The 27,855-nt window shown below is 42.9% G+C and overlaps 2 protein-coding genes across 2 annotated transcripts in view; both read right to left on the bottom strand.

Moving 5' to 3' along the window:
- Positions 1 to 8,795: 8,795 nt before the first annotated feature.
- Positions 8,796 to 9,757, bottom strand: PLAC1 (placenta enriched 1). The gene has a single exon (XM_057718106.1). The coding sequence runs from the start codon at positions 9,755 to 9,757 to the stop codon at positions 9,119 to 9,121; it is 639 nt and encodes a 212-aa protein (XP_057574089.1). The 3' UTR covers positions 8,796 to 9,118.
- Positions 9,684 to 27,855, bottom strand: part of PABIR2 (PABIR family member 2) — a 220,054-nt gene continuing 201,882 nt past the window's right edge. The window contains exon 10 of the mRNA XM_057718105.1: positions 9,684 to 9,815. Coding sequence (XP_057574088.1) covers position 9,815 — 1 coding nt within the window. The 3' untranslated portion in view covers positions 9,684 to 9,814. The remainder of the gene's footprint in view (positions 9,816 to 27,855) is intronic.

Below are 27,855 nucleotides of genomic sequence, written 5' to 3'. Positions count from 1 at the left end.
GAAAGAAGAAGGAGAAAAACAAGTCCTTCCCCCCATTTACTATCCATCTTCTAATTCAGACCCTCAATTTGCAACCACTAGGTCACCAAGGTAACCTTCTCAGGCTCTCCACTCATCTCCCAGCTGAATTTGGCGCCTCTTGCCATGGTCTCCTAAGTTCTGCTATAAAAAAACAGTTCTGGTCATATTAATCCTTGGCACAAAAATCACACAAAGAAAAGTGTAACATCACACAGGGAGAAGTGTAACCCTTGAATGTGGCCTTCAAGGCCCTCTGCAACCCGGCTCTGATCTGCCCCTCCGTTGTACCCCCGTCCTCCAGCCACACCTTCTTCTTCATGTTTCCACGCAGGAGATGTTTGTTCTTCTCATTTCCTCATCTCTCAAGGTCCAGCCCAAATGCCATCTCCTCCCTGAAGCCTTCTCAGATTACCTTAGGTTGCAGTTAACTGCCTCTGGCCTGTTGCATCACAGCACATTAATACAGCTGGCCATTCTGAGTCTCTTCTGAGCAGACAGTAAGCTCCTAGAGGGTAGGTACATGCCTGTCTATGGACATCTTCTCAGCACTTTGCACAATTACTTGTATCAGTTGGCTTCCAATATGTATTTGTCAAAACACTGCATACCTGAGAAGGGAAAAGAGGAAATGGAGGGAGCGAGGAGAACGTTAAGTTGTGTTGTGGTGAAGCTTATGGCTAATATCCTCAACAGTTGGCTTAGGTGCCCTTCGGTGCCCTTGGTGCCAAGGGCTGTCTAACCCAAAGCCGACATGGTGGCTTAACAAGTTGGTCTGGGATTGATATTTGAAGTGCATCCCCTTTAATGATATGGAATTAATTCACTTTCAAATTAGCTACTCAGAACTAGAAACCCTCTTCTGAAAAACTACCACCATCATTTTATACGTTTGTTTCAAGCTGGTCCTTGAAGGGAAGGTGGAATTTGGATGCAATGGGCAAAACAGTGTGTTCAGAGACCTGGAGATAGAGAAGAGTTAAAAGGAGACAGACTCAGCTAGACAGAGGCTATCTATTGGGGAATTAGTGGGAGATTGAGCTGGACAAATAAGGTCCATCCACTCTAGGACACATAGATTGGGGGGGTGTGGAAGTAGGTAGAGGAGTCTTGATTTTAGTTACAGAACCATGAGGAGCCTTTGAAGGGCCTTGAGGAGGGGTGTGATGTAATGAAAACAGTGTTTGCAATAGATTCACTTGACTTACTGGTAACTCTACAAACTAAAACTACGATAAACCTACAACGATCTGAACCATAGAATATCCTATTATTTATGCACACAGGAGTGAGTTTTCTTACCAGGGAAGAGAACGGATGGAAAAATACTGCTTCGTATATACCTACTGCATATCAGGTGCTAGACTTTTTTTCCCAGCAGCTTTTCTCTTTCTCCCTCTCCTCACACTCTTTCGCCCCTTTCCTCCCTCCCTCACATACCTGCACAGGCCCCTACCAAAATATCCCCCTGACTCGGACTTGACTGGCCTTTAAGGATAATCAATTTCCTGTGACATTACTCATAAAAAATATGTTTTAAAATACCAGTAAATACCAGGCAAAAATTCATCGAAAGAATCCAGAAATTTAACATCATGTGCTGATTTGATGGAACAGAGGAATGGAAATACACATCTTCTGGACTGAGGCTAACCGTTTTGGGGTGGTGGCAGAGCTTCAAACTGGAGAATGTTGTTTTTCATGGGCAGCTTAAAAAATTGTCATTAAATATTTTCAAGAAGTTAAAACAACATTTAAAGCAAGTTGGGCAACTTAAATAGTCGCTGTTGTTGCTGTAACCCAAATATCCCAACATATTTAGAGCCTAGGTGCATCTGAATAAAATCAGAAGAGTGTGATTTCTCCAAACCTTAGTGGAGCAAAAATTAAGCAGATGAACTATGAAATGAACACGAGAATTAATTTGTAGTTGGGATCATAAAAAAGCCAGATTTTTGAAGAGATTATTTTATTTTGATTGCAGACTGTAAATTATTACAGGGAGTTGGTGTAGGAATGACATTGAGGCTTACTTTTGGGTCAATTTGTTCCCAACTTGACCCACCCTTGGTAGTGGGGAGGGCTGGGGTTTCTCTAATCCCTAAGAAACCCGTCTCCCTACGGCTTTAGGACTTGTCTCTCCACTCCTTACACTGGCTTTCTTTCAGCATGTTGTCATGTAAGTGCAGTTAAGAAAGCAGAATAAATATTCTATGGGCATTACTTGGAAAATAAACTTATAAAGATGTGTGAGTATTTAAGTTGCACACTTACAACTCAAAAGAATTCTTAATAGAAAGAAATAGGTATTTGGCTAAAAGTCAAAAATTTTGAAGTAACTTTAAAAGGTGAATAATTTACATTAGCATGGTGTTTATATAATAGGGTGTGTGTGACAAAGTTAAAATAACACTGAAAATAACTTGAGTCATTTAAATATTCCTCCTGGTAACTGTAGAATATAAGTGCCTTCGAAGTGGGGAATGGTAAGTTTCTAGACAGCTGGCGGGGATTTTTTTTTTTAAATGTTCCTTTACATTTGAAAACTGGTATTAGCATTTACTTCTCTGACTCAGAGCAATTCCCCCATGCCTGTCAGAGATCTTCTAGGAATGAACGCTGACAGCCAGGCAGGGAAGGGCAAGCCTGTCGTTTCACTTCCGCAAACCTGTTTATAAAGCCTTCTGCAATCCCCCACCTGCTCAGACACTGTTCGCTAGTCCCCTCGACTCCTGCTGTTTAATAATTCTGGGAGCTACTTTGATTTCATGCATTACCCTTCAGGTAAGTTACAGGAACTTCACCAATGGCCAAGCCACATGGTTGTGGATTGGATAAGAACAAAGAAAAAAAAAGGAAGTAGTGAGTGACAGGAAGTATTGTGTTAGTGCTAATATTAATATTAATATCAACAAATCAATGAGCAAAGCCCCCTGCCTCTCGATTTTGAAGCTGGATAATAATGCCATATATATTATTTATATGGATAAGAATATATGTGCACACACACATGTGACACAGATTCCCTCACCTTCCCACCCTCACTCTCAGTTACATTAGGACATGGTTGGTCTGATCTGAATTACAGTACGTTAGTGGATTGGTGAAAGAGTTTATATGATCACTAACACAGGTAACATTAGGAACAACATTAGAACCTCTACCCAGTATCACCGTTTATATTGTTTGCTTTACCTTTTACACTTTCCCCCTTTGGAGTCACATGTCTTCAGCAGTGTCCTCTTAGGAAAATAAATAGAAGCTTCCTCTGGAATACTTTTTACCAGTCAGTCAGTCAGTCGGTCCTGTAATTTGCAGCTGGTAGGACTTATTTTCCCCAGAGAAGGAAAATAGGGCGGACGGAGGCAAGGGTACAGCAGGGACATATCATGTATTTTTCTACCCAGTCTGTGTCCTGCCGTTGATTGTATTTACACAGATAAATTGAAGAATGTTGCATTTGTGGAGTTTGCCAGTATGATCAGATGGAAGGTCATCACTAGGATGATCCCCAGTGATTCCACCTCCTGATGCTCGCACCCTTGCGTAATTCTCTCCTCCCCACATTGTGTGGGGGCTGGACCTCCAGTCTCTCTTCTCTAACAAATAGAACATGGCAGAAGTGGTGAGATGTCACTTCTGAGTTTGGGTTACAAAAAGCCTGTGCCTTCTAACTTGAACTCTGTCCCTCCTCTCCTTCTCTACCCCCTCCCCTCTTCCTATCTTCGTTGTCGTCACCACCTTCCATACCATGAGGACACTCAGACAGCCTATGGAGAGGCCCACAGAGAAGAAGTGAGGCCTCCTGCCAGCAGCCCCTTGAGTGAGTTTGGAAGTGGAGTCTCCAATCCCAGTTGGGTCTTGAGATGACAGCTTGATGGCACCTCAGAGACCCCGAGCCAGAGGCACCCAGCTACACTGTGCCCAGGTTCCCGACCTGCAGAAACCGTGAGAGAATAACTGGTTGTTGTTTTGGGGTAATTTTTTTTTTTTTTGGCTACACCGCGCATGCAGGATCTTAGTTCCTTAACCAGGGATCAAACCCGCTGCAGTGGAAGCCCGGAGTCTTAACCACTGGAACACCAGGGAAGTCCTGTTTTGGGGTAATTTGTTGTTCAGCAATAGGTAACTAATACAGAAAGTCTTGTCATTGTATAACCAACATAAGTTTATAAGCTGAAATCTGACCAAATTGTTTGTTTTCTTCTGAAAAAATGGTAGGAAATCGTGACTGAAAGCCCTCCCCCTCTGTTTCTCTCTGGCTCTCTCCCTCTTCTCTTTCTTTTTTGGGAATAGACAACTGTAATTACAATTTTAACAGGAAATCACAGAGATCAATCATAGGGATTAATACTAATTAGATTTAAAGAAAAGAGAGAAAGAGAATTAAAGGGTGTTACTGTGTAAGTTAACCTTCCCTTTATAATAAACACTTGTTCCTTGATAATGTTTTTCTTATAAACATGGTGTGTGTGCCTCTGTGTGTGTGTGTGTGTGTGTGTGAACACACTGTGTTTATTTTAATGCTTGACTAGACTTTCGTTATTGATGGAGGAATGGAGGGATGAGGGTACTTACATGCACCTCCAAAATGGGCTATGGGTTCAAATTAGGGATAAAAGACTTCTTGCCCTTGACATGTATATATACTGTACACAGTTTTTTTTAAAAATCTGGTTTGTTGTTTTCAGGGTATAGGAATGAAAATTTAAATGTTATGTTGAGTCTCCTTTTATCAGTGAAAAATCACATTATGGCTCTAATTTTTAAATACTTGACAAGCAATTATTATAACAGATGGTTTCAGACATTTTTGGCTTTCCCGGAGATTGAAAGAAAGGTGAAAATGCTCGTTTCTTATGAGAGCAATAAAGCTTTTTCTTATTATTATCACAAATATGATTAACACTATGTGGTAGATTTTTATAAATCACGTCACTTTAAAAATGGAACGAACATTATCACAGTAAAGGAGGAAAATACTCTTTCAGCAAGGCATTTCGAAAGGTAAATTAGCCAACTCAAAATGCAGTTTTCTCTTAAAGCATTTTTATCTTCCTATCTTTTGAATGGTTCCTATGCTTATGAACTCCCAAGCCCTTTCTCAGTACCAATCAGTCAACTGGCTTGAGCACCGACTGAATACCTTCGCCAAGTACTGTATGAGAAAGGCAACACAAACAAACAAAGAAACAAACAAACAAGCAAATAGGAGAGGATCTCCCGTGCTCAGGAAGCACACAATCAAGCGGAGAAGATCAAACCTGGAACTGAAATGGATGAAGTACACTTTTACTGAGTAACGACACGTCCAAGTCAAGTGCAGATTACTCTTGAATTCTGAAAAAAATTATGCCTAATTATACTGAGACGTTTACCCAGGCCAAATATGATTCTCGACTACAATATTGCTTTGCATTTTTGTTCTTGCTATTTCCTTTGCCTAGAATGCCCTTGCTCTCCATCTTCACCTGATGAAATTCTCTCTCTTATTTAAGGTCTAATTCAAAGACTCCCAATTCCATGATGCCTAGGCTTACTCCATCTTGACGTATATGTTGCACTGGGAAATCTAGCCCACCCAGCTCTGCCCCCTAGAATCCCATGAGTCATACTTCCATATCTTGATCACGTCTCTTCTGTCTCCTTTGATGTCTCTTCTTTTTCTCATAACTGTGCCTTGAAGATTGAATGTTAAGAAATTCTGATTCACTGGTCCTAATTACCTGGATTCATGTCATCTTCCCAAGGCTTTCTCTCCCTGTAATTACCTCTTATACCCTTTACTTGAGCTCCAGCTCAATTTCTTGAGCAAATTTCTGGATGTATCCACTTGGATGTCACTGTCATCCCCAACTCAATATGTCCAACCTAGACTCACCTTCACCCCTATCCTCTACCCTCATTGCAGTTTCTTTACTTAAAACCAGAACTGACCATGTCTTCTGAGTTTTAGGGCTCTAAATGGTGACATCTTATTTGATTCAGTCTCTTCTTTTTCACCTATATCCTGTCAGACAGATCAGGACTTAGCTCCAGCCTCATGCCCTGCATGAAGCCTGTCCTCTCTGCTCCAGGGTCTGGAGTCTTTCACACTCCAAATTTGCCTGCACGACTCAGTTTATCTCTTGATCAGGAATGGGGTTTCTACAGATATTTAACTGTTTTATAGGCTAAAATGAATGAAGTCTTGTTGTTCTTCACTTGAAATCATTCTCATTTTCATCTTTTCCTACACTTCTATGCCTTCCCCCATCTGCTCTTCCCATCTCTTCTCACCTAGCTTAGAGCACTAACCCCCTAGGTGTCCTTCCATCAACGGTGCACTTCAGTGCCCTGTGCCAGTGCTTATGCTCACACAGGAGGCCCTTCTTCCTCTTCTCTGCTTAGCCAGCTTCTCCTCATCTTCTAAGAGTGAGATCACTGCCCACTTCTACCAGGAAATCTTCCTGGATCTTCCAACCCAACTGGAAGGTTCTCTTCTTTGGGGCTGAATGTTGAGTGTAGGGGAGGAAAGCGCATTTTGGGTTTGAATCCCAGTGATGTGTTACATATTAACTGTCTGGCCTCCATTTCTCTGAGCCTCAGGTTCCTCATCTATAAACAGAGAAAATAATTTTTATCTTGCAGAGCTGTTGTGAGGGTTAAATAAGGTCATTATATAATGTCTGGCACATGGTAACAACTATTATTACCATGTAGGTCTTGACTCTCCTCTAAGGCTGATACATTGCACAACCCTGGGGAGTGTCTCCATGAATACTGTCCCTTGCAGTTCACAAGTGCACAACTTGCACATGGTAGTCCAGGTCTACTATGTCTCGTATTGATTGTTTGCTGAATTATTTATATGTATTTTAGTGTTTAATAATCCATAAGCTTCTGAAGGGAGGATGGGGAAGGGCGGTGCTCCTTCTCTTGTATATAGTCTTGTTTACTGCTACTTCTCTAGCCTCATCTCTCACCGCCATCAACTGCCCCCCCACCCCGCCCCAAATAGTATTGAATTAAACTACTTGTGATTTCTCTGATGGCCACAGCCCTGATCCTCAGGTCTCTGAACAGGCCCTTTCTCTGGGCTAGAATAGCCTCTAGCTCCCTAGGCTTGTTTACTTGTCTCCTCCTAATTAGACCATGTTCGTCTTGTTCACCATTGTATGCTCAGCATCTAACATAATGCCTGGAACATAGGATGAGCGCAATAAATGTTTGTTGAATGAATAGATTGTTTTCAGGGATTATTACCTAGCTTTCCTCAAGAAGGGGCAGATTTTCAAATGAACAGCTGTGTTTCTTTAGCTACCATGACTGCAATAGATGGATATTTGTGCCTCCCCCCACCAATTTGTGTATTGAAATCCTAACCCCCAAATGTGATAGTATGAGGAGGTGGGGCCCTTGGGAGGTAATTAGGTCATGAGGGTGGAACCCTCATGAATGGGATTAGTGCCCTTATAAAAGAGGCCCAGAGGCCTCTTTTGCTTTTTATCCATCATGTGAGGACACATGCAGTTTGCAACCTGGAAGAGGGCCCTCACCATAACCTGACCATACTAGCACCCTAATCCCGAATTTCTAGCCTCCAGAATCATGAGAAATAAATTTCTGTTGTTTATTTTTTTATAAGCCACCTAGTCTTTGGTACTTTGTTATAGCAGCCCAAACAGACTAAGACAATGACTGAATTACTAATGTATACTGAAATCCTTTGTGTATATTATCATGTATATTGTGCTAACATTGTCTGCTTCTTAATAAGTGTGTGGCCTTGGACAAGTTTCTTAATCATTCCGTGACTCAGTTTCCTTATTTGTAAAATGAATATAGTAAGAGTATTTCTCTCAGGACTGGAGTGAGGATTCAGTGAGATACTTCTACTATCTGGAATGTTCTCTCTCAGATCATCCCAGGGCTGGCTCCTTTTTCACAAGCAAGATTCAGTTCAAAGGACAAATTCTCAGATGCTTTCCCTGACCGCTCTGACTCCTTCTCCAATTTCTCTCACATCATCTTGTTTTAAGTTCATCATGGCATTTGTCACTGTCTGATTTTCTCTGTGTACTTATTTATTTGTTTACTAGCTGTGTGACCTTGATTTCTCTGAGCTTCAGTTTCTATTCACTGCCATATCCTTAGTGCCTAAAATACAGTAGTGCCCGGTGAATATTTGTCAAACAAACTGACTTACCTTCCCCTTCCAAGTCTTTGAGAAGCCAGACTTGGGTGAAAATTTTCTGATCACATAAGTCAGGGGACAAAACTCTTTTCAGAGTACTATCAGTTTGTGGTTAAGTATGAGATCTAGCCCCGGCCTCAGTTGGTGGGATGTGAGTTGAGTGATTTCTAGAACCGCCGGTGGTTTTTTTTTTTTAATTAATTAATTAATTAATTATTTTTTTGGGGGTACACCAAGTTCAATCATCTGTTTTTATACACATATCCCTGTATTTCCTCCCTTCCTTGACTCCCCCCCCTCCGCTGGTGGTTTATAAATCACTAGTGCAAACTCTGCCTTCCATGGACAAAAAGTGACACAGAAAAGTGATAGATCAAACTAAGAAGGTATGTGGCTAAGTACTAAGCTGAGTGGTGTAGAGTCTCAGGAATATGGGTAGACGGAGGGATTCAGTTGAGGGACCTTAAAGGAGAGAGAATTCATCCTAGGGAAGGGACCAGGCACTAATGTTTGTAAAGCACTTAGAAGAGTGTCTGGCCCATCGTAAAAGCTATGTATGTGTTTATGAGATAAAAACACCCAACTGATATTTTTATGCCATCAAGATTTTATTTTTTCTCTTAAAAAAGATACAGGACTTCCCTGGCAGTCCAGTGGTTAAGACTCTGTGCTTCCACTGCAGGGGGCATGGGTTCAATCCCTGGTCAGGGAACTAAGATCCCACATGCCCTGTGGTGCTGCCAAGAAAGGGAAAAAAAAAAGGATACAAAAATATAAAAAAGCTTTATTCATGAAATTACCACGGGCTGCTCTTTCTCAAAAGCACACATAAGAGGGCCACAAAAGCACTTCTTTGTCTGATATTTGTAAATATTATATCCCAACTTTAGAAAGAGCATCTACAGGAGACCCCAAACCTAGGGATCACATGGACGCAATCTGATCATCCAAGTGAAGGGACCAGTTCTCAGAACTATTAACAGAGGAAGACAACTGCATGGGATGGGCCTCCTGAGCCTCTGCTTGGTGACCTGGGGCCTGGGTCTGCCCTTCTTCACTGAAGACACAAGGCGGACAATCACAGTTGGACCTCTGGCTGGACTGTGACAAGGTGAACACCTCATAGCATGTCTCCCCGTCCGGGGTTGTGACAGCTCCCTCGCTGGCTCCTTCCCCGGAGCAGGGCATTGTGAGCCAGGGGGAGCGTTGGGGGGCAGTGCACGACACCGGGATCACGTACTTAGACGAGGTACGCTTGGAAGCATAGTATATCTCGGTGCTGTAGAGAATCATGTCCTGAGAGACAGCCTTGGCCCGGATGCCACATTCCGTCACGCGGTAGGTGAACTGGTAGGCATGTGGCTGAACATGGTTGGCAGGGCAGCCCAGGCCCAAGTGTAGCTCATGAAAGTGTACATAGACATCGTTGTTCAACATGAAGGGGTGTACGGTGACCATGAACCAGTCTGTGGAGCACAGTACAGTCATTGGATTTTGTCCGGAACAGGCCGAAAACACCGAGGTGAGGAAGACCAGCCCTCCTATCAGCTTGAAAACTTTCATCCTGGTAGCCGATCAGGTAATGACTCTCAGGAAACAGGAAGCTGTCTGATGAGGAGTTCTAGAACATACAAACACGCAAAAGGCAAATCGTCTTATTTCCTATTGAAAGTTTAAACATAACCATTTTTTAAAAACAAAAGGCCATTCCTAAAGCATTAAAAAAAAAAGAAGCTAAGAGAGTAGAACTTAAACGTTCTCACTAAAAAGAAAAAAGGTAAACATGTAAAGTGAGGTATGTGTTAATTAACTTATGGGGGAAATTTCTTCACAATGTAAATATATGTCAAATCAGCACGTTGAATACTTTAAATCCCTTCCAATTTTATTTGTTAATTATACCTCAATAAAACTGAAAAAAATTAATAAAAAGCAAAGGACAATATCCTTGTGAGAGAGAAGTGAATTCTGAGGTCACTGTTGGAACTCACGTGTCTCTAGATGACTACAATGGCTTCTTGAAGTGACTTTAGCATGTTGTTTCCCTCACATATAGAATGAGAGTCTATGCCGATTAGGAGTAGCATTCCTTTGTGTGCAAACCCAGCAAAAAAGAAAACAAAACAGTTTTCATACCAAACATTAAGGTGACAGGAGATGACAGTTTAATTCAAGCTGACAGCACTTTCCTCCTGAAGGCCCCAGTGTCCTCCCTTCTCTAGTGCCTTTTTTTGGGGGGGTTGCAACAAATTTAATTAAATGAAAACCTAACAAGAAATTGTGGTTTATTCCCGACAACCAAATATTGAAACTTTGCCAAGTGGCTCACGTAAAATGATCTAATGAATGCTTCGTAAATGCCAGCAGTAGCATCATAAGCCATTATGGCCAACAGATTTCCTGATATCGTAATCAGGATACCTTGTAAAGTAGTGAAATTGCAGAAATAAAAGCATACTGGTTTTTAGTTTGACATTTTTTTCATCCATATTACACACTACCCAGAAGTCCCATATTAAAGAAAGCGAGCCTTGGGTTTGTGCTTTACATGTTGATCGCCAAGTCACCTCCTAAAATATTCTCTGTGGCCATGGTTTGGGTCATATGCTTTGCTTAACAATCTTCTATTTTCACTAGTCTTTTAAATTTCTTTTCTTTTTCAGTAGAAAGCTCCGTAGCCACTTCCCAGTCCTATTATCTTTTAGCTCCTGCAGAGTGACAGGCAGAGCAGTAAGGAGGAAAAACAGAGTCATGCTAAGAACAAATGTCCAAAACAGTTTCAGAAGGAGTACACGCAAAGAAAGGAGGAAGGAACAGGAATATCATCAAATATTCAAGTCTGCTTTCATTTTTAAAGTGAAAATGAAAGAAATCAAATAGAAAAGTGCCTAAAATTTCAAAGGAAATGTCTATGCAGGGTTTTACTTTTGTTCCCTGCTGAGTTAAGTAATCCTTGCATAAATGAATTCATTCTTTGATTAATATTTATTGAGTGTCTACTTTGTGCCCAGCACCGTGCTAAATAAAAAGCATCCCAAGACAGTTCTTTCCTTCCCTCTTCTTCAGTTACAAAAATGCAACTCTTTCTCTTCTGTTGAGATGATGAATTTGCTGCAGTCTTTAATGGAAACCATGGCAGAGGAGCCCACCAGCCGGGTACTGTGTCCTGGATGAAATGCTTTTACGTCAGCACTTGATCTGATTGGTACCCTTGTCTCTCCCTCTCTCATTACTGACTCCTCATTCTCTTGGGGATGTTGGGGTGTAAAGAGAAGCCTATGAGGTCTACCTGGCTCCCTCCCTTCCTCTTTGTTCTGAAATGTCTCTCTTAGAACTGCTTTTTTGTTTTTCACAAAGCAAAAAAAAAAACAAAAACAAAAAACCAAAAAAAAACCCCATACCAAACCAAACCAAACCAAAGCAAAGAAACAGCAGCAGCAGCAACAGACCAAAAACCCCAACCCTCTTGCCCTTCCAAAAAACCAACCAAACAAAATATGACGACAACATCAATAAAAACCAAGTAAATTCTGATGCCAGCTGGTCCTGCATAATGACTGGACAGTTAAATACACAAACCACTTGCTCTGGAATGATGCATATTTGCTGAGGTTCCTTCTGGAAGCTGAGATCATCACTTCATCACTGCTGCACTATTGTCTTGGTCTCAGGAAGACCACCTTGCCTTGAGCTTGCTTTAGGAGTGCCTATCTCTCCCTTTCTCTCCCTCTCTCCTCCTTCCTTCACATCATCTCACAACCTGGACCTATTTGCCCTGAACAAAACCCTCCCCTTTAAGTAGTTCCTGGAATGGGCCAGGGGAACAATCCTTCCACTCCAATTTAGTTGTTCAAACCCCAAAACTGAGACCAAGTTGAAGGCTGTGTTCTTGTCCAGGAAGTTAGCCATCCACTTCCTTTCCCACCCTTGAGTATCTTTCTTGTCCTCCCTCCTCCTCCTTCTCAAGGTTAATCCAAAGAGAATTATAAAAAGCCCAGATTCTCTGAGAAACATTACAGTCATCCCCCAACCAATTATTTTAGACCACTTCACTCCCGCCCCCAACATCCACTTTTTGAATTACATTGCACTGAATCAGTCTTGAAGGAAGAGGTTTAGTAACATCACTGAGTCTGGGGGTTTATTTAGCACAAATCTCCAAAATCAGGACAGAATCTGTTTCCTCTGATTTTCTGGTAGCCAGGGAGAGATTGCCACAAGTTGGAGCAATAAATGTGTGTGACAACATACCTTTGAGCTCAGATAAAACTGAAAAATGAAGTCTGTGGGACCCATGTTTAAGACTGCATCTCTAAGGTGAGAGGGAGGAGTTGGGAGATCAGGGGAGAGCAGAATGCACTTGCTAATGAACTTGCTAACCCCTAGCTCAATGCCACTCTTGGGGAGTTGCTCCCTTTTGCTGAGCACAGGTCATCAGAACTGGGCAGCCTCCCTTCCCTGCTGCCTGCAATTCCCAGGGAAGGGTGGAGGGTGTGTGTGGGTGTGTGTTGAGGGATGGTTATAAGTCATTCACAACACAGTGTGAATTCATCAAATCATCTGGCTTTTCTAACATCCAGCTGAGATGTGTCTGCAGAATGGGACCTTGTAGTTGGATGGGGAGGGAGAGGGTGGGCTCTGATTACAGGGCTGGGGGGCAGAGGAAAAAGGGGGCCAAAACGCTAGAGATGGGAATGGGGTGCCAGAAGAGAGGGTTGTGCGGGGTGCCAAACTGGAGGTATTTTTAGCCATAGCTGGGGCCATGCCCAGCATCCCGGGAGCTAAGGGAGTTGAGGACTGGGGAAGAAATAACTGCAGAGAAGGCAGCCCTCACCCCGGGACTACTGTCTGGCTTCTCAGAGGTGGCTGGGCTGTTAGAAAGCAAGTCTCAGGGTTTGCATTACCATAGCCCCATTTTGGCTTGATTGCAATTTATGCCTATGAAGCTCCTTTGATACATTTGTATAGCCAAGCACGGCTCAGCTATTGGTACCTGCAGTCCTGAAATGAGCTATAAAGAGGCTGGCAAAATCTGAGCTGCTTAATGACACCTGGTTGCAAAATGTTTGCTTTCCTTGCAGCTACAGAGTACAGTAGCTTTCTGTTTTTCTAAATGTGGTTTATGCATATACATTTTCCATTAGTTCTTTTAAAAGAGTTTTCCTCCTTTCCCTTTAAAAACAATGCCCTAATAAGCCTAATTCTTAATACATTCTTTACATTTAAAAAAAAAAACATGAAGTGTTTCATTCTGGGAATATGAACTCTCTTTCTTAATATCTTACAAGAAAGAGATTGAATATTGGTCTAAACACAGAGCGTTTTTAATCTCAGAAGAAAAAAAAGATACTTTTTAAAAGAGGCAAAAGTTGAAGTCCAAATTAGTTTTGTGATATTGGTGAGTGAATTGAGACATGTAACACAAATCTCCTTGAAAGCAGACAGATTTTTCCCTCCCCATCTCCTCTGATGTTGTTAGAGACACATATGAACTCTTTGCATGGGGAATGGGGAGGGGAATTAGCTAAACATTTCCACATCTGGTTTAAGAACGGTTTGGAAAAAGAATTCACTCCATAAGCTTCTGGAAGCTTTTGGGGTCGACAGTTATTTTTAAAATTCAGTATACTCATGACAGTATAGTTATCATTTGTATATTGTTTTCCCAGAATCTTGTTGTCAAAACAAAAGGAAAAGGAGGGGAAAAGGAAACTCCAAAGCAGTATGCAATTATCTCAGGGAAATATAACTGTTAGGGCATTGATTTGCAGTAAAGTTTGTTCACTCTCTTGCAGCTGATTCGAAGAAAAATGAATCTGAGTTAGAATAAAGATTCCTTTACGAAATAAGAACAGAAGAAAGAATCCTAACACTCTGTGGACCCTTTACTTTAGAACTTCAAATAGTCAGATGTTGACTTTTCCCAGCCAACTATCTCAAGGTTTGGGAGCCTTTTAAAATTGAGGTCCAGTTTTAAAGAATTAAACTGGTTCGTTGCTCTCAAAGAAAGTGAGGATTGTGATTATATTAATAATGTTGAAGGTATAGTAAAGTGAATTAGAAAATTAAATTACTGCCTTTGTAGAATTTACTTTCATCCTAAAGAAATCCGGGCCCGGTTTCGTTTTCCAACATTGTGAAACACGGTGTTAAAGTAACCACACATTATTCATTGTTTCGCGAGGAAGAATAATTATGAACTGCTAATGCTTAACAAAGTCCATTCTCTCAACCAAGGAAAACACCTTGACTCAACCCTAGGAAAGATTTCATTCAAATTAAACTAAAAAATAATCATTAAAAGTGCTTTTTTCTGTTTTTTTTTTCTTCTGCTTTTAGTAGAAAAATTGTAGGAAAAAAAACTGTAGAAAAATTGGGAGACATAGAAAAGAAAAAAGAAGAAAACATTCTTCGATCTGAAAATAATCATTGTTAAATTTCTGGTTTATATACTTTTAGTTTTGGGGGAAGGGGAAATCTATATACATATATATGATCCCATGTCATTTCTGGAAAAAAGAAAGGGGGCAAGGCTTTTTGAAAGCTGTTTTTAATTTTTCACATTGAATTTGAAAGCAATCAAAGCATGATTTTTGTTTGGGCCATCTGGCTTTGTTCTTATAATCTGTTAAGCTATCAAGCATAGTTTAAATGTCATGGTTCATCTCATGTACCAATAAAGGTTGCGAAATTAGTAAGAATCCAAGCTCCTTGTAAGAGAGAAGTTTTCGCTGGGTCATAAATTTGGTTACTAAAAGGTGAGGAGTCTGATGTGAAATCAAACCATAATAAAGGCTACGCAACAAGGGTAAACCATACCCTGACTGAACATAAGTATTTCCAAATAAATACAGAAAGCCATACTTTAGTGGAAATGACAAATATCAGGTCATGGGAATCCTTCCCTTTCATGCAGAGAAGCTGAGTTAGTTTAATTTTTAAAGTTGAACGAAGGGATGTATTTCATAATTTCCATAAACTGTAAGGAAAATCCCAAATGTGTGCCCCAATCCAGTTTATGTTTTAATTTAATAATTTATTTGAGTTTGATTTTTCAGAAAACGACACCCTGTGCCACAAAGCCCCAGAGCCCCTTCTCATTTTAAAAGACAAGGAAAGTTTGTGTCTGTGCAGAGCTTGCAAATCTGCAGTAGCAGGGCCGCCTTTTTAACCCATTAGTTGTCTCTGGAGGGCTGCCCAAACCAGAGAAAGGTCCCTTCGCCCAAGATGATTTCCGGGTGTTACCATCAGAAGGCAGAGGACTGAATCAGACACTCCTTCAAGGGCTTCACCACCTCTTTGATACACCTGTGTCAATAAACGAGGGCTCAAGACAGCTTTCAAAAATGGTCAGGCACATTCCTCTCTCCCTTTCAAAATTGGGATTTTTAGGTACAGGTTTTCTTAAAGTGAGGTGCACATATACGGCCCCAGCTGAAGGATGGCTTTAGTCCAAATCAAACCATGGTTGACTTTACAGGCTGTTTGGCCGATTTTTACCTGACTTGACCAATCTGCGGCTCTCCCAAACCCAAAGCTACCTCGTGTATGCCCCACCCAGAATGTGGCCACTTGGTGCGTGTGTGTACACCCTGACTGAGTCCATTCACCATATCTTGGCTCCTGAGAGGGAGAAAAGGTTTAGAAAATGTTCCTTTGATAGGAAGGCTGTTGGTTGTTGTTAGGGAGCCTACAATTTGGGAGGCTTGGCTGCATATTGGAATAGGTAAAGAGGCATTGCTCTGAGGCCAGGACATTGTGGGAAGAGCAAATCCGTCTCTCCCCGCCCCGCCCCCCCCCCCACACAGATGGACAGATGGAAGAACAGACACACACACTAAGAAGAAAGGAAAGCCCAAATCTATTTCCTGTTGTTGCCCTGATCTTTACTATTTTTCCCCATCCCTTAATGCTTGGACTTTAAATTCCTTAGGGAGCTGAGTCTTGATCTACCATAGTGTCTGGTACATGGTAAGTACTCAGTAAATACTTACTGAATAAAGGAATGAAGGAACCACCAGAAATTGCCATCATCCACTGTTCTTGTCCAGTCCCTAAGGGCCTGAATCTAGTTACTGGCTATATCTCTCCTCCACTCTTTCCCCAAACTCCTGGTTGAAGGCCTGGGGTAGCAGTGAAAATTTTCTTCGTAGAAAGTGCAGGGCCCCTGTCAAGAGTCCTGCCTGCTTACCCACCTGCCTGCCTACTGACCTCACTGATGCCAAAGGCTGTAAGTTGGCCCAGCCCAATGGAACCCACTGCCCTCTCAATTAGCTCCTAGCCAGCCTCTCCAAATGGAGCCAGCACTCCTTGCACTAACTCCACAACCCTGGTCTCTATCCTCCTTTCTTCTATCAAGCAACCAAGCACAACCAGTATATGCATGCCCAGATTTAGCAGTAGATTCACAGGCTACCCCAACTCTGATGGTCTCAGGTAACTGAATGAAGTCAACCTGTCGACAGAAGACAAGGTGCAACTTTCCTCTGATCTAGCTTTACATGGGAGGAGAGAAGAAATTCTTAAGCCCACCCAGACCAAGTCCAGGCAACGGAGGGACACAGCATCATCAGAACCAGAAGTCTCAGGCCCACGGGGTACTGAGGAGCAATGGGTATGTAGAAGGGGCTTCCTGGAATCCCTGGGTTGACTGACGCGAATGGACACAGCCCCCTGAAGTCGCCCGTGGATAGATTCCCTTAGCCTCAAGGAGGAACCAAACCACGAGCTGGATGTCTGTTCCTCTTCAGAGCACATCTACACGTCTACTACCAGTTCCGAGCACAGAGGTGCAAATCAGAAAGCACCAGAGGTTCCTGGGAAATCGGAGGCAAGGTGGGTTAAGTCTCCCTCAGTGCAAGCTCACCCCCGGCTCACTCTGGGCCAGGCTTGCCCAATCCACTCTGCCAACTCTAGACCGAGAGAGATCCAGGCCAACCCCAGGTTTTGTTTCAGTGTCCCCCGGCCTGAGTGATCCCCAAAATGCTTTGAAGTTGACCCCATCTCCACATAAGCTATTGTACTTCGCTGGCAGATATCACTCTCCATTTCTGCCATCTGTACCTTTTATATAACAAATGTTTTGACTTTGGGTGTGATAGGTCCTAATCCTAGTAATATCAGAATACTTGGGGCGTAGCATTGGCTTGGTACCTTCTCCATGCAATTAGTATTTCATTAAAATATATACATAATAGGCTGAACGTGTGTTCATCATCTGCCTATTATAATGTATATATATTTAAAAGTAAACATATAGCATATAAGTAATGTTAAAAATAAATATAAAAGGCTGACCTATTATTATATCTGATAATACATACATATGTGATATATAATACTATTAAAATATATATTCACAGCAAAAAGAGGAGGGCCTCTCCTATCTGGCAATCTATCTTCCCCTTAACAAAGAATAAAGGACTCTTTTCTGAAATTGTTTTCAAGGGCCAAGCCTTTGAAATTACATCATTTGGATATATCTATATCTATATCTATCTATATCTATAAAGAATTGTGTCCCCTCAAACTCATATGTTGAAGTCCTAACTCCCTTAGAATGTACCTCAGAATGTAACCTTATTTGGAAATAGGGTCTTTACAGAGGTAATCAAATTAAAATGAGGTCATTAGGGTGGGCTCTAATCCAATATGACTGATGCCCTTACTAAAAGGGGAAATTTGAACACAGAGGGAAGACGATGTGAAGTCACAGGGAGGAGACAGCCATGTGACTGGAGTGAAGCATTTATAAGCCAAAGAATGCCAAGGATTTTCAGCAAACACCAGAAACTAGAAGAGGCAAAGAAGGATCCTCTCCTAGAGCCATCAGAGCGAGAACATGGCTCTGCTAACACTTTGATCTTGGACTTCTAGCTTCCAGAACTGTGAGAGAATACATTTCTGTTGTTTTAAGCCACCCAATTTGTGGTCCTTTGTACAGCAGCCCTAGGAAACTAATATATCTATTTTCCCAACAAATTGAACAGACACGCATGCCTCCTTCCCGAGATAAGAGCTTGAGACAATGAATGTTCTGACTCTATGTCTTGCTACAACATTAAATTCCATTTGGGATTAGGAAAATGATGACTAACCAGGAATGGAGACAGGAAGTTAGAAAGAAAGGAGCCTGTCTAAAGGGGTGCTGGTGCTGGTACTGGACGGCCGCAGGAGAATGGAATTAGGGAGGGAGATTTTAGTGTAACATCAGGAAGATTTTCCTAACTTTAAAAGTTGTCCAAAAATGAACAGAGAAGTCTGGTGTAGAACTAAGTTTCTTTGGTTCTCTGCAGGCCTTCTGGTAGAGTCTGGGTGGTCGCTTGTCAGGATGGCTGGAGAGGGAATTTCTGTCTTACGTGGGAGGTTAGGTTAGAGCATCTTGAAGGCCCTATGACCAAATGCCATGTGTGTTCCATGCATGTGTTCATAATATATTATCATAATTCATCATGTGTTCATAATTGTGTATCATAATGTGGTCATAATTAGCGCATATATTATGAATGTGGGCAGGAGAGAACACACACACACACACACACACACACACACACACACACACACACACACACACACACACACACACACACACACACACACACACCATACAGTTATGTATATAGGTCTTCCTGATATATACAAGATTACACGATACTGCCTCACAGGGATCTGAGCCCTCAGCCAGGTTTTTGTTATGATTGGCACTTACTGATATTGGTGGCGATGGCAAGGGCAAGGTGCCAGGGGAGAAAGGAGGGTGAGTCACAATATAGACATAAATACTCAGAACGGGGCTTACTGTCCAGCTCTAAGTGATGGGGGGCTGACACGGCCTTTCCAAGCAGCATGATCTCTGAAAGCCCCACACTGTGGATTCTCTTTACAAACTTCCTGTACTGAATGAGAAGGCTGGGGCTCTGCTCCTTGGAACTAGCATCGCAGCTATAGGGCAAGTGCTCAAACATGTAAATATTCTCTATTTAACCTAGAAAGGAGTGGTAGGAACAACTTTTCCCCCTCTGTTTATGCTTCTTTGCCATGTTCTAAGCAATTGCAGAATCCGAGGATTTCTGGAAGTTTGTTTCAATACACATGAGTCACATATGGCAATAAATCTCAGTTTTTTTCCTTTAATTTGGATATCTTTTCTGTGTATAAAGAAACCCCTCCCATAGAGTACGTTCTCTCCTGTTATCTTCCTTGATCCTTGCAGCAATCCTGTAAGGTCTTCAAAGACAGACATCACATGTTAAAGTTGTAGAAATGGGGGCCCAGAAGGGCAGAGAAACTTTGGGCCTCAGGCCTTCCCAGCAGCCTGCCTGGCTTTTCTGCCCCTTTATACCAGATACAAAATTGTAAGATATTACGGTGAGCAAATCATTGTGGAAAGGAAGGGAAAGTCCTGAAGTGGCTTGACCTACAGACTACCACTCCAGATACAGGTCACATTCTGCGTTAGTGCTGGCTGCTGGGTTATTTAGGAGAGGAGAGCAGAACTGACCCTCAAACTCAGCCAAGGAGCCGAGCAAATCAAAAGTACAGAGGGGCTCCGGGAGCAACTTCCCACAGCTGTGAAAAGCTGAGAGTAGCTCTAAGATGGCAAATGGCAGTGAGGGGAGGGGATTGAACTTTCCAGAATAGGCCAATATTTGAAAATGATAAGAGGGAGAACAGAGTATTCACAAGCTGGAGAGGAGTATGCACAAGCAGCTGAGCATGTCTTTTGTGTTTCCCCTTGTCACTTTTTAAAGTTTTCTTTCCACTCCTAAGTTCTGGGAACAAAGACAGAAACCGAGTTCACCCATTAGACAAGGCTGTTCATCAGAAATTCCTCTTAAGAAGGAAGGAAGGAAGCGAACATTTACTGAGATGTTGTGCTGAGGGGCTTTGCTTGCAGTATCTCCGTGAATCCTCACAGCAACCCTGTGTGGGAGGTACTCAGTAATAGCCACATTGGACAGAACAAGAAATGAAGGCTCAGATAGGTCAGGAAACTCAGCAAAGACACAAAGCTAGTAAGTAGCAAAGACAGGACTGGGAGCATCTGCCCTGCTCATGGAAGGTGTTTAACAAAGACGACATTAAAAAAAAAGGTATAGATTCTTAATGGGGATCAGAGTCTAGGACGATGGGAAGCTGAGACAATTAATAGCTTTTCAATCAGGAAGAATCAAGAAAAAAAGGCAATAAATGAGAGACAGAAATTCAGAGGCACTCAGAGAAGATAATTCTAGATCACTGATCACTCCTTGTATTTCAGACTTCTTAAGAGCAAGCAGTCATTCCTGATTTCAACAGAACACATTTATTCCATAAGCTACATAATGCACCTCAGGACACGCTGTATATTCAGGCCTTCTCTAGCTGTTTTGACAAGGGAAATGTGTATGGCTACTGTACAAAGCTACCAAATATGGCAACCCCAAACCATGAAGAATGGCCTGCAATCTCACCCCCAAAATCTCTATGACTGGAAAAAGGGTACTGCATACTCTCAAACTCTTACATTTCTTACAGAAGAGGGGAATTGCATGTTCCTAATTCCACCCTGAGGACAGAGATTGTGTCTCTTTCTGATTTCATCATGTCTTTAAAGGAATGCTGGGCTTCGTTTACCAGGCCTAGATGTTTGTGAAGCTCCACACAGGGCTTGGATGGGAGGGGGGAGGGAACAGACAGCTGAAAGGGACTTCACATTAGTTCCATGTTCTAAACAACTACTGCTGGGCAGCCCTGGTGCCCTGATGAAAGTTCGGTTGTCACAAACATTTTAGTACTCACTTTAAAAAAAGCCCACATGGTGAGTATAAAGAAAGCATTGGGGCTGGGGTGCTCTTGTTTTCTGGTCAAAGCCACTAGCTTGGGATGTTGGAGAAAGGAACTAAGCTGATTTCCCCCAATAATACCATCTGGCCTTCTCTCAGACTCCTCATGAAGAATCCTATATTGTTTGAGCCATGCACTGGCTCATAATAGGAGTTGAACAACTGTGGCCCCCACCTGTTAGAAATCAAGACCAGGCTATTAAAACCAGCAGGGCTGACCCGTCAGAAAGGCCTGGCCATTTTCCATGGAAGGCAAACCTCTCCTAAACCCGGGGATTAGCGTGTTCACATTGGGACAGTCACTGGAGCAGGTGCTCATTCTCTGGGTGGTTCAGAGTCATTTTTCTGACTGCCTAGAGGTAGAGGCTGAAACAGAGTAAGTCCTCAAAGGGCATGACCCCGTACAGGGGACTGGGAGATAAGGGAGACATTCCTGGTTCTTTGCTTCCTTGGAAAATGGAAAGAGAAACTCTTGGCACAAAATGGCAGCCACCCTGGTGTTTGTGCTACAGAACTAGGGGGAAGAAGCTGATTAAAGAAATATGAAGAACTGTCTTTCACAAGGGATACAGTCATTCAGGACGCATCCCTCACTATGAATGTATGTTTAAATTCTGAGTCTCTAATTAAGCAACACTTTCAAAAGGGCCACCTTATCATTGTTTATAAAATAAACTGATTTTCAGGAAGGAGGATTCTTCCCTTCCTTTGAGAGATTTTACCGGTGGGAGATGGTTGACTTGGGAGGCATTTTTTTTTAAATCAAGTTTTAAGTAGCATTTTTTATTTCTGAATACAAGAGTTTATGATTTTACTTTGTCTTTTTAAGATTCCACGAGCCTATAAAGGTGACTAGAAATTTGGTGCTACATGGACACGTCCTGGGGATGTCTAGGTTAATTAGATATTGGGGATAATAAGTGGTCTTGGGGAGGAGATTATGGAGGAGACAGTGACTTAGCTCATCTTACAGGACAGAAATGGGTGAGGTTTACATGGAGACACTTATATGGACAGAAAAAGGGTGAGAAGAAAGTCTGAGGAAAGATTCTTCAAAATAATAAGACCATGGAGGGCTTAAGGCAGGATAGTCTAGTAGCTGAGTGGCTTAGATGTGTCAGAGAGACCTGGAGTAAAACTGTACTCTGTTTTTACATGCTGGGTAACCCCAGGCATGTCACTTTCTAAGCATTGCTTTCCTCATTTATAAAATAAGAAGAGTAACAACAACAACAATAATAATACTTCATAGGGTTGTTGTGAGGATTAAATGAGACCATGAGTGTAAAACTGTTTAGTATAGTTCCTGACATGTAAGTGCTCAATAAACGGTAGCCATTATTGAAATCATTCCTTTTTTTTTTTTTTGGCTGCATCACACAGCTTGCAGGATCCAAGTTCCCCGACCAGGGATCAAGCCCAGGTCCACCGCAGTGAAAGCCCTGAGTCTTAATGACTGGACCACCAGGGAATTCCCTAAAATCATGATTCTTGAATACAGAAACTCAAGTAAACTGCACAGGGAAACAGGGCTCATATGAGGCACCTCTTAGAAGCTCCTAACCTATTTTCATGCGGACATCTAAACCACATTCTGAGGTTTGCAAATGCCTAGGCATTGGAGACAGACCTAGGCTTGAACTGGGGCTCTGCTGCTTCCTAGCTGGGTGACCCCGGGCAAGTCACATCCCCCTCCTGGCCTCAGTTTCCTCATTAAAGTAAAACAGGGCCAGGTACAGTAACTACCCCTTGGGTTGGAGGGTTGAATGAGATATGAGAAAGGGCACATCTAGGGCACGGCACAGAGCAAGCCTGATTGCGGCTTCCTTCCACCCCTGCCTCCCTCCACCCCCTTGTGAGTCCCAACTAGACTCCCATCAATCTGCCACTCTCTCCGGGGGGTTGCCGGAAATTCCTGGCATGGATGTCTCCTGAATGGATGAATTTTGGATGTTCCCCCATCCACCCTGTTACCACTGAATTATGGGGAGAGAGAGAAGGAGAGAAGACCCATTGAGAGGGAGAGGAGAAAACAAGCGTCTTCTGTATACTCCTGCCCTGGCTAGCCCAGGCTTATGCCTGAAATAGGTGTTCGGTAAATACTTGAGGAATGTATGTACAAATGAATGAAAAAAGAGAGGCGGCGGGCACGCATCCCGGAAGGTAGAAACAGAAATGAGAGTCATGGCAACCTTTTCCTGACGATGCACCCGCAACATCTCTCTATCGTGGGGGCGTCCCCAGGCTGGGGACCGTGGCCAACCCCGATCCTCTCCTTCCTCATGCACAGATTACGTGCAATACCTGTCACGTCCCCTCTAAGACACCCAGAAAGAAGCTTGGGGGTGGATCGGGGCTCCCCACTTAGGGTTCAGAACACCTGAATCTCTCAGCTGTGGACAGAAAACAGCTTCATTCCAATGCTGGTCTCAGGAAGCTCCTCTAGGGATGTCCAGATAGAATCCTATCCATCATTGCCAGATTCCCTTCCTGCCCTGAGGCTGAGCAGTTGGGGGGCCAGATGACGGAGCCACTTCCATTCCTCATTTCACACACGCGAGCAGTATGACTACCAGGTTTTGCCATGAATGTTGCACAAATGAGTGAGGACACCTGTACACACAGGTGGATCAACACGAGTGCCGAACATGAGTGTGGACTGTGGAAGGCACTGACGCGGAGGATTATGCTTTTTACGGGCAATGCCTTAAAACCTTCTGTGCCATGGTTTCTCAGTGCCTTTCATAAGCTCAACTGCTGTTCTGACATGTGTTTCAAATAAGGTTTCCTTCCATAAAAATACCACTTAAGGACACATATGCAGGAATGTGCATTTGGCTTTTCCTGGGTGTGAAATATTTTATTTGATGTGCTGATTTTCAAATTACATTGCTGGAAAGTTAATATGCACTTAATTGCCTGGGTGACAACCTCTCACCACAGAAGCAACAGTGATTCAGATCCTGAATCCTTGATTCTTGACCTATTGCTCCCTGTGACTCCCAGCCTCAATGTCACACCCAGTCTCCTCTTGCCCACAAACTCTGCCAGTGACACATAAAAACAGACCCAATATCTCAAAAAATAAAATAAAATAAAATTAAAAAACCCACCAACAACAAGGAACTGGAAAAAGAGTGTGAGGATTCTACCCTATGTGATGTGATTGAAAATTTAAAAAAAAAAATGTTTTAAAGAGAACCATTAAGCCAGGCCTTTCTAACCCATGAAACTTTTTGATTGGTTCCACATTCATATCATCTCTGGCTCCATTTGTTTTTTGGGGCCTGACTCAGCAAGCTTTTGTAGCATCTCATTCCACACATGCTGAGAGTGAGGGGTATTGCTAAGTTGCCCTTTTATCGTAAAAAAAAAATATTGGTGAAAACCAGAACTGACTTCCAATGTGGGCAATTCCAGCTAATGGCTCAGCATATGAGCCCCAAGGAGTGTGTGGAGGGGACCCTGAGGTGGGGGTAATTTTGGCCTGATGGCAGCTGGCTGGGCAGCTGGGAGAGAGCAGCTGCAGGAGACTGCTTCCATGGAGGGTGGATTTAAAGTTGGAGTTCTGTGCAGAACTGTTCAAGTTGACCTGGCCCTGGGTCGAATTCTATCCCTCGGTGTATGTTACCAGCTTCTGCTTTGACATGAGATGCACAGCAGTGAGGAAGTGAGCCAGGGCCGTAACAAGGACCCTTGCCTACTTTCAGAGTCTCAGCATTATTGGGAAGATTTCAGGACCCAAAGGTGGCAACTCTTATGTGACCTCCTTTCTCTCAAAGCGATGTTTGGATGGAACTTAGCAATGAGAATGTACCACCAACAGGGCTCTCATGTAAAGTTTAAAATATCCTTTCATAACTGTTGGAAAGGAGGTTTGTATACATAGAGTATCTAGGATTTACCCGTTTCTGTAAAAAAAAAAAAATTCCTTTCTGACTGTAAATCCTGTGCTCTAGAAATAATTTTTGGGTCCCAGAAGACCAACGACTCACATTTTCATACCCTACTGCCCTCCCTGCTTTGGGAGCCCACAGCCATGTGAGGGAGGGAGGCATCTGCCAGGGAAGGGATGACAAATGGATCCAAACAGATATTTATTTGGTAAACAAGCTCATCATCTTCTAAATTGTAAAATTCACTATGAGCAAATATAAGCGTGGGCTCCCTTCAAAAAATGTACAGCATTTCCCTTAAAGCGATTCAGTAACTGCAGGAAGACAAGAGCGACATTCCACCCAGATATGCAGGACGGCACACCTGTGAGTTTGGGAACAAAGTGTCAGCTGTTCAACCTGAGGGGCCACGAAGCAAGCTTTGAATTGGGCTGGAAAGGCAGAGTGGCAGGGCAAGGAGAGAGATGCCGGCTGCCAGGCCCCTTCTTTCCCGTAGGATCCAAGGTCATCTGGCCACTGGCTCTGTCTCCACTTCTCTCTCCTCAGCACCGCTAACATTTACTCAGTGCTAACAACATGCCTGGCACCGCACTTAGGGCTTTCTGAGCCTTCCCAAGTTTCCTTTTTCTTTCGCTTCATTCATGTGCTGCTTACGATGGCCTCTGCCTTGGCAAACCAGCTTATTTAGGAGACCCGCTAGGTTTCAAGGTGGCAGGAGGGGTGGGGAAGGGGACGGGCATTCACATCAATGTGGTTGTCTTTCCTTCCCCCTTCTTAACATCCAAGCTAGACAAAGGAGTAAGTTTCATGCAGAATAAATCAACTGCCAACACATTTCTTGGTTTTATGAACTGGTACTGTTTCCTCCTGCTTAAAAAATGTGGTCAAGCCTAGAAAAAAAGCCCAATGTATAAGATTCTGGTACTTGTATTCTCAGAGAACTTTGAATAAGCTTCACATACAAAAAGTATGCTTCTAGGAAAGTGTTGTAAAATGCCCTTGAGTAGATTTTCATGGAGTATGATTTGATTAGCCATTCCCAGTTCGAGCTATTTTGCTGAAAACGACTCTCATCGGACAATTCGGTAATATTTGTATCTTGCCTGTCTTTTTTTTTTCTATAACCATCTCCCCTGTTGTTTTTGTACTGGAATTAGACCCTCTTTGCATTGGAGACTGAGGTGATTTCAGGAGCCTGTAGGTATTTGGTGACTGCCAGGTGCTGGTGGGTAAAGGACCACTCCTGAAACCAAACAAGAGTAGAGTGGACACGGGCCTGGGCCAGGTGTGGGGGGGAGACCATTGTGAGAAAATGCTCTGACCCAAATGTGATTGGCAAGGGGAGAATCCTCAAGGACGTAGAAAGCTCAGGATGGAGAAAGGGAGGAGAAACTCGGGATGAATTCAATCAAGAGCGGTAGAAAGCAGAAGGGCACCTTGGGAAAAAGTTGACTTAGTCGGGGGCCCAGGGAACCAAGTTAATTCCAGCCCTGCAGGCGTGGGAAGGAGGGAGGGTTGAGCAACCGCTCTGGTGTCAGGTGGCCATGAGGAGAGCAGTGTTCATTGTAACTTGGGAATCGCATGTGGAACTCAGCCAGCAAGGACCTTGTTTCCCCTAAGGGGCTGGGGGTTGGGGGGAGCCTGGGTGGCCTGCGGCTGGATCATAGTATATTGAGAAGAAAAGGCAAGCTTATGTGTTAAAGGCTAAACAGGTTGGACTTGTCCCTGAAATGTACTGACGTGGAACATCTGCACCCACCCCCTCCAATTCCTCTCACTGGAAAAATCTGGCTTCCTTGTTGACTGGTGAGGAGGGGGGCTTCCAGGTGAGTGACAGGGAATGGAAAACCTGGAGAAGCATGGGAAACAGTATTTGAGCCCTAGGTCAAAGTCTAAAGGAGATTCTTTTCTCAAATCCTTTGTGTTTGCTCAACTCAACTCAGTTATTCCCATGGGGGAGATAAATAAAGGTAATGGAAACCATACTTTTTGATCCCTACCAGGCCTTATTTAGCCTGGGCGGGCACTCTAACCTAGCACATGGTTCCACCAACCCCTGGGCTCTACTGGGTTATTTGGAGGGATCCTTGGTGGGTGGAAAGAAACCCCCTAGAGATGGACACATTTTCATACATAGCACCTCCAGGGCCTGGATTCCATGAAAAGAATGTACCATGCGCCTGCCCCCAAACTCAAGGGGTAGGAAGCCAGTGCTTTATCATCATTAGCCCATGGACTTGAACAGTGCTTTTTACTCCAGAGTATCTCCATATTTAGTTAGTCTCATCCAATGTGGTAAGTGGGATAAGTAATGTTTTTCCTATTTTCATAATAGATAAGATAAATATAAATCAAAGTTTACTTTCCTTAATATGATTTTTAGTAACTATGTTGAATTCAATCAGTATCTTGCTACCCTCCCTCCTTCATTCATCCAACAAATATGTACCAAGCACCTTTTTTGGACCAGCGGTGTGTTAGATGCTTGGGAATATACAAAAGTGAAGTAGAACAGGGTTCCTGCATTCATAAAATTTACAGTCGCAAATGGGAGACACATTAAATAGATAAACGCATGCATCATTATTTAACATTCAATAGTTAATCTCAAAAAGATGTAACTAAAATTGTGATAAATGATACCAAGGTCAGATTCAAGTGCTATGAGAGTGTATAACACAAGGCTCTAACCTAGTCTTGGGGTCTGGCTCAAGGCCTCCCTGAAGAAGGGCCATTTCCACACCAGTTCTCAGACTCTGAACTGGGGCTGCAGATGGGGAGATAGTGAGCACATGTCAACAGAACGGCCAAGACCAAAGCTACAGAGTTATAGCACAGGCCAGCACAAGCCTCTCCCTACAAGTCTTATCAGGATTATCTTCCTCTCTTCCCTGCTACTCTTTCCCCTACGCTGCCACCAGCCATCACCTTTTCCTCTCAT

Source organism: Hippopotamus amphibius, chromosome X (assembly GCF_030028045.1).
Source record: "Hippopotamus amphibius kiboko isolate mHipAmp2 chromosome X, mHipAmp2.hap2, whole genome shotgun sequence".
Classification (NCBI taxonomy): domain Eukaryota; kingdom Metazoa; phylum Chordata; class Mammalia; order Artiodactyla; family Hippopotamidae; genus Hippopotamus; species Hippopotamus amphibius.
The sequence above is the reverse complement of the archived record's forward strand: the minus strand, read 5'-3'. Positions and strand labels throughout refer to the sequence as shown.

Bases quoted from the DNA above. Each gene is read 5' to 3' on its own strand.
- PLAC1 (XM_057718106.1), bottom strand. From the start codon at position 9,757: ATGAAAGTTTTCAAGCTGATAGGAGGGCTGGTCTTCCTCACCTCGGTG.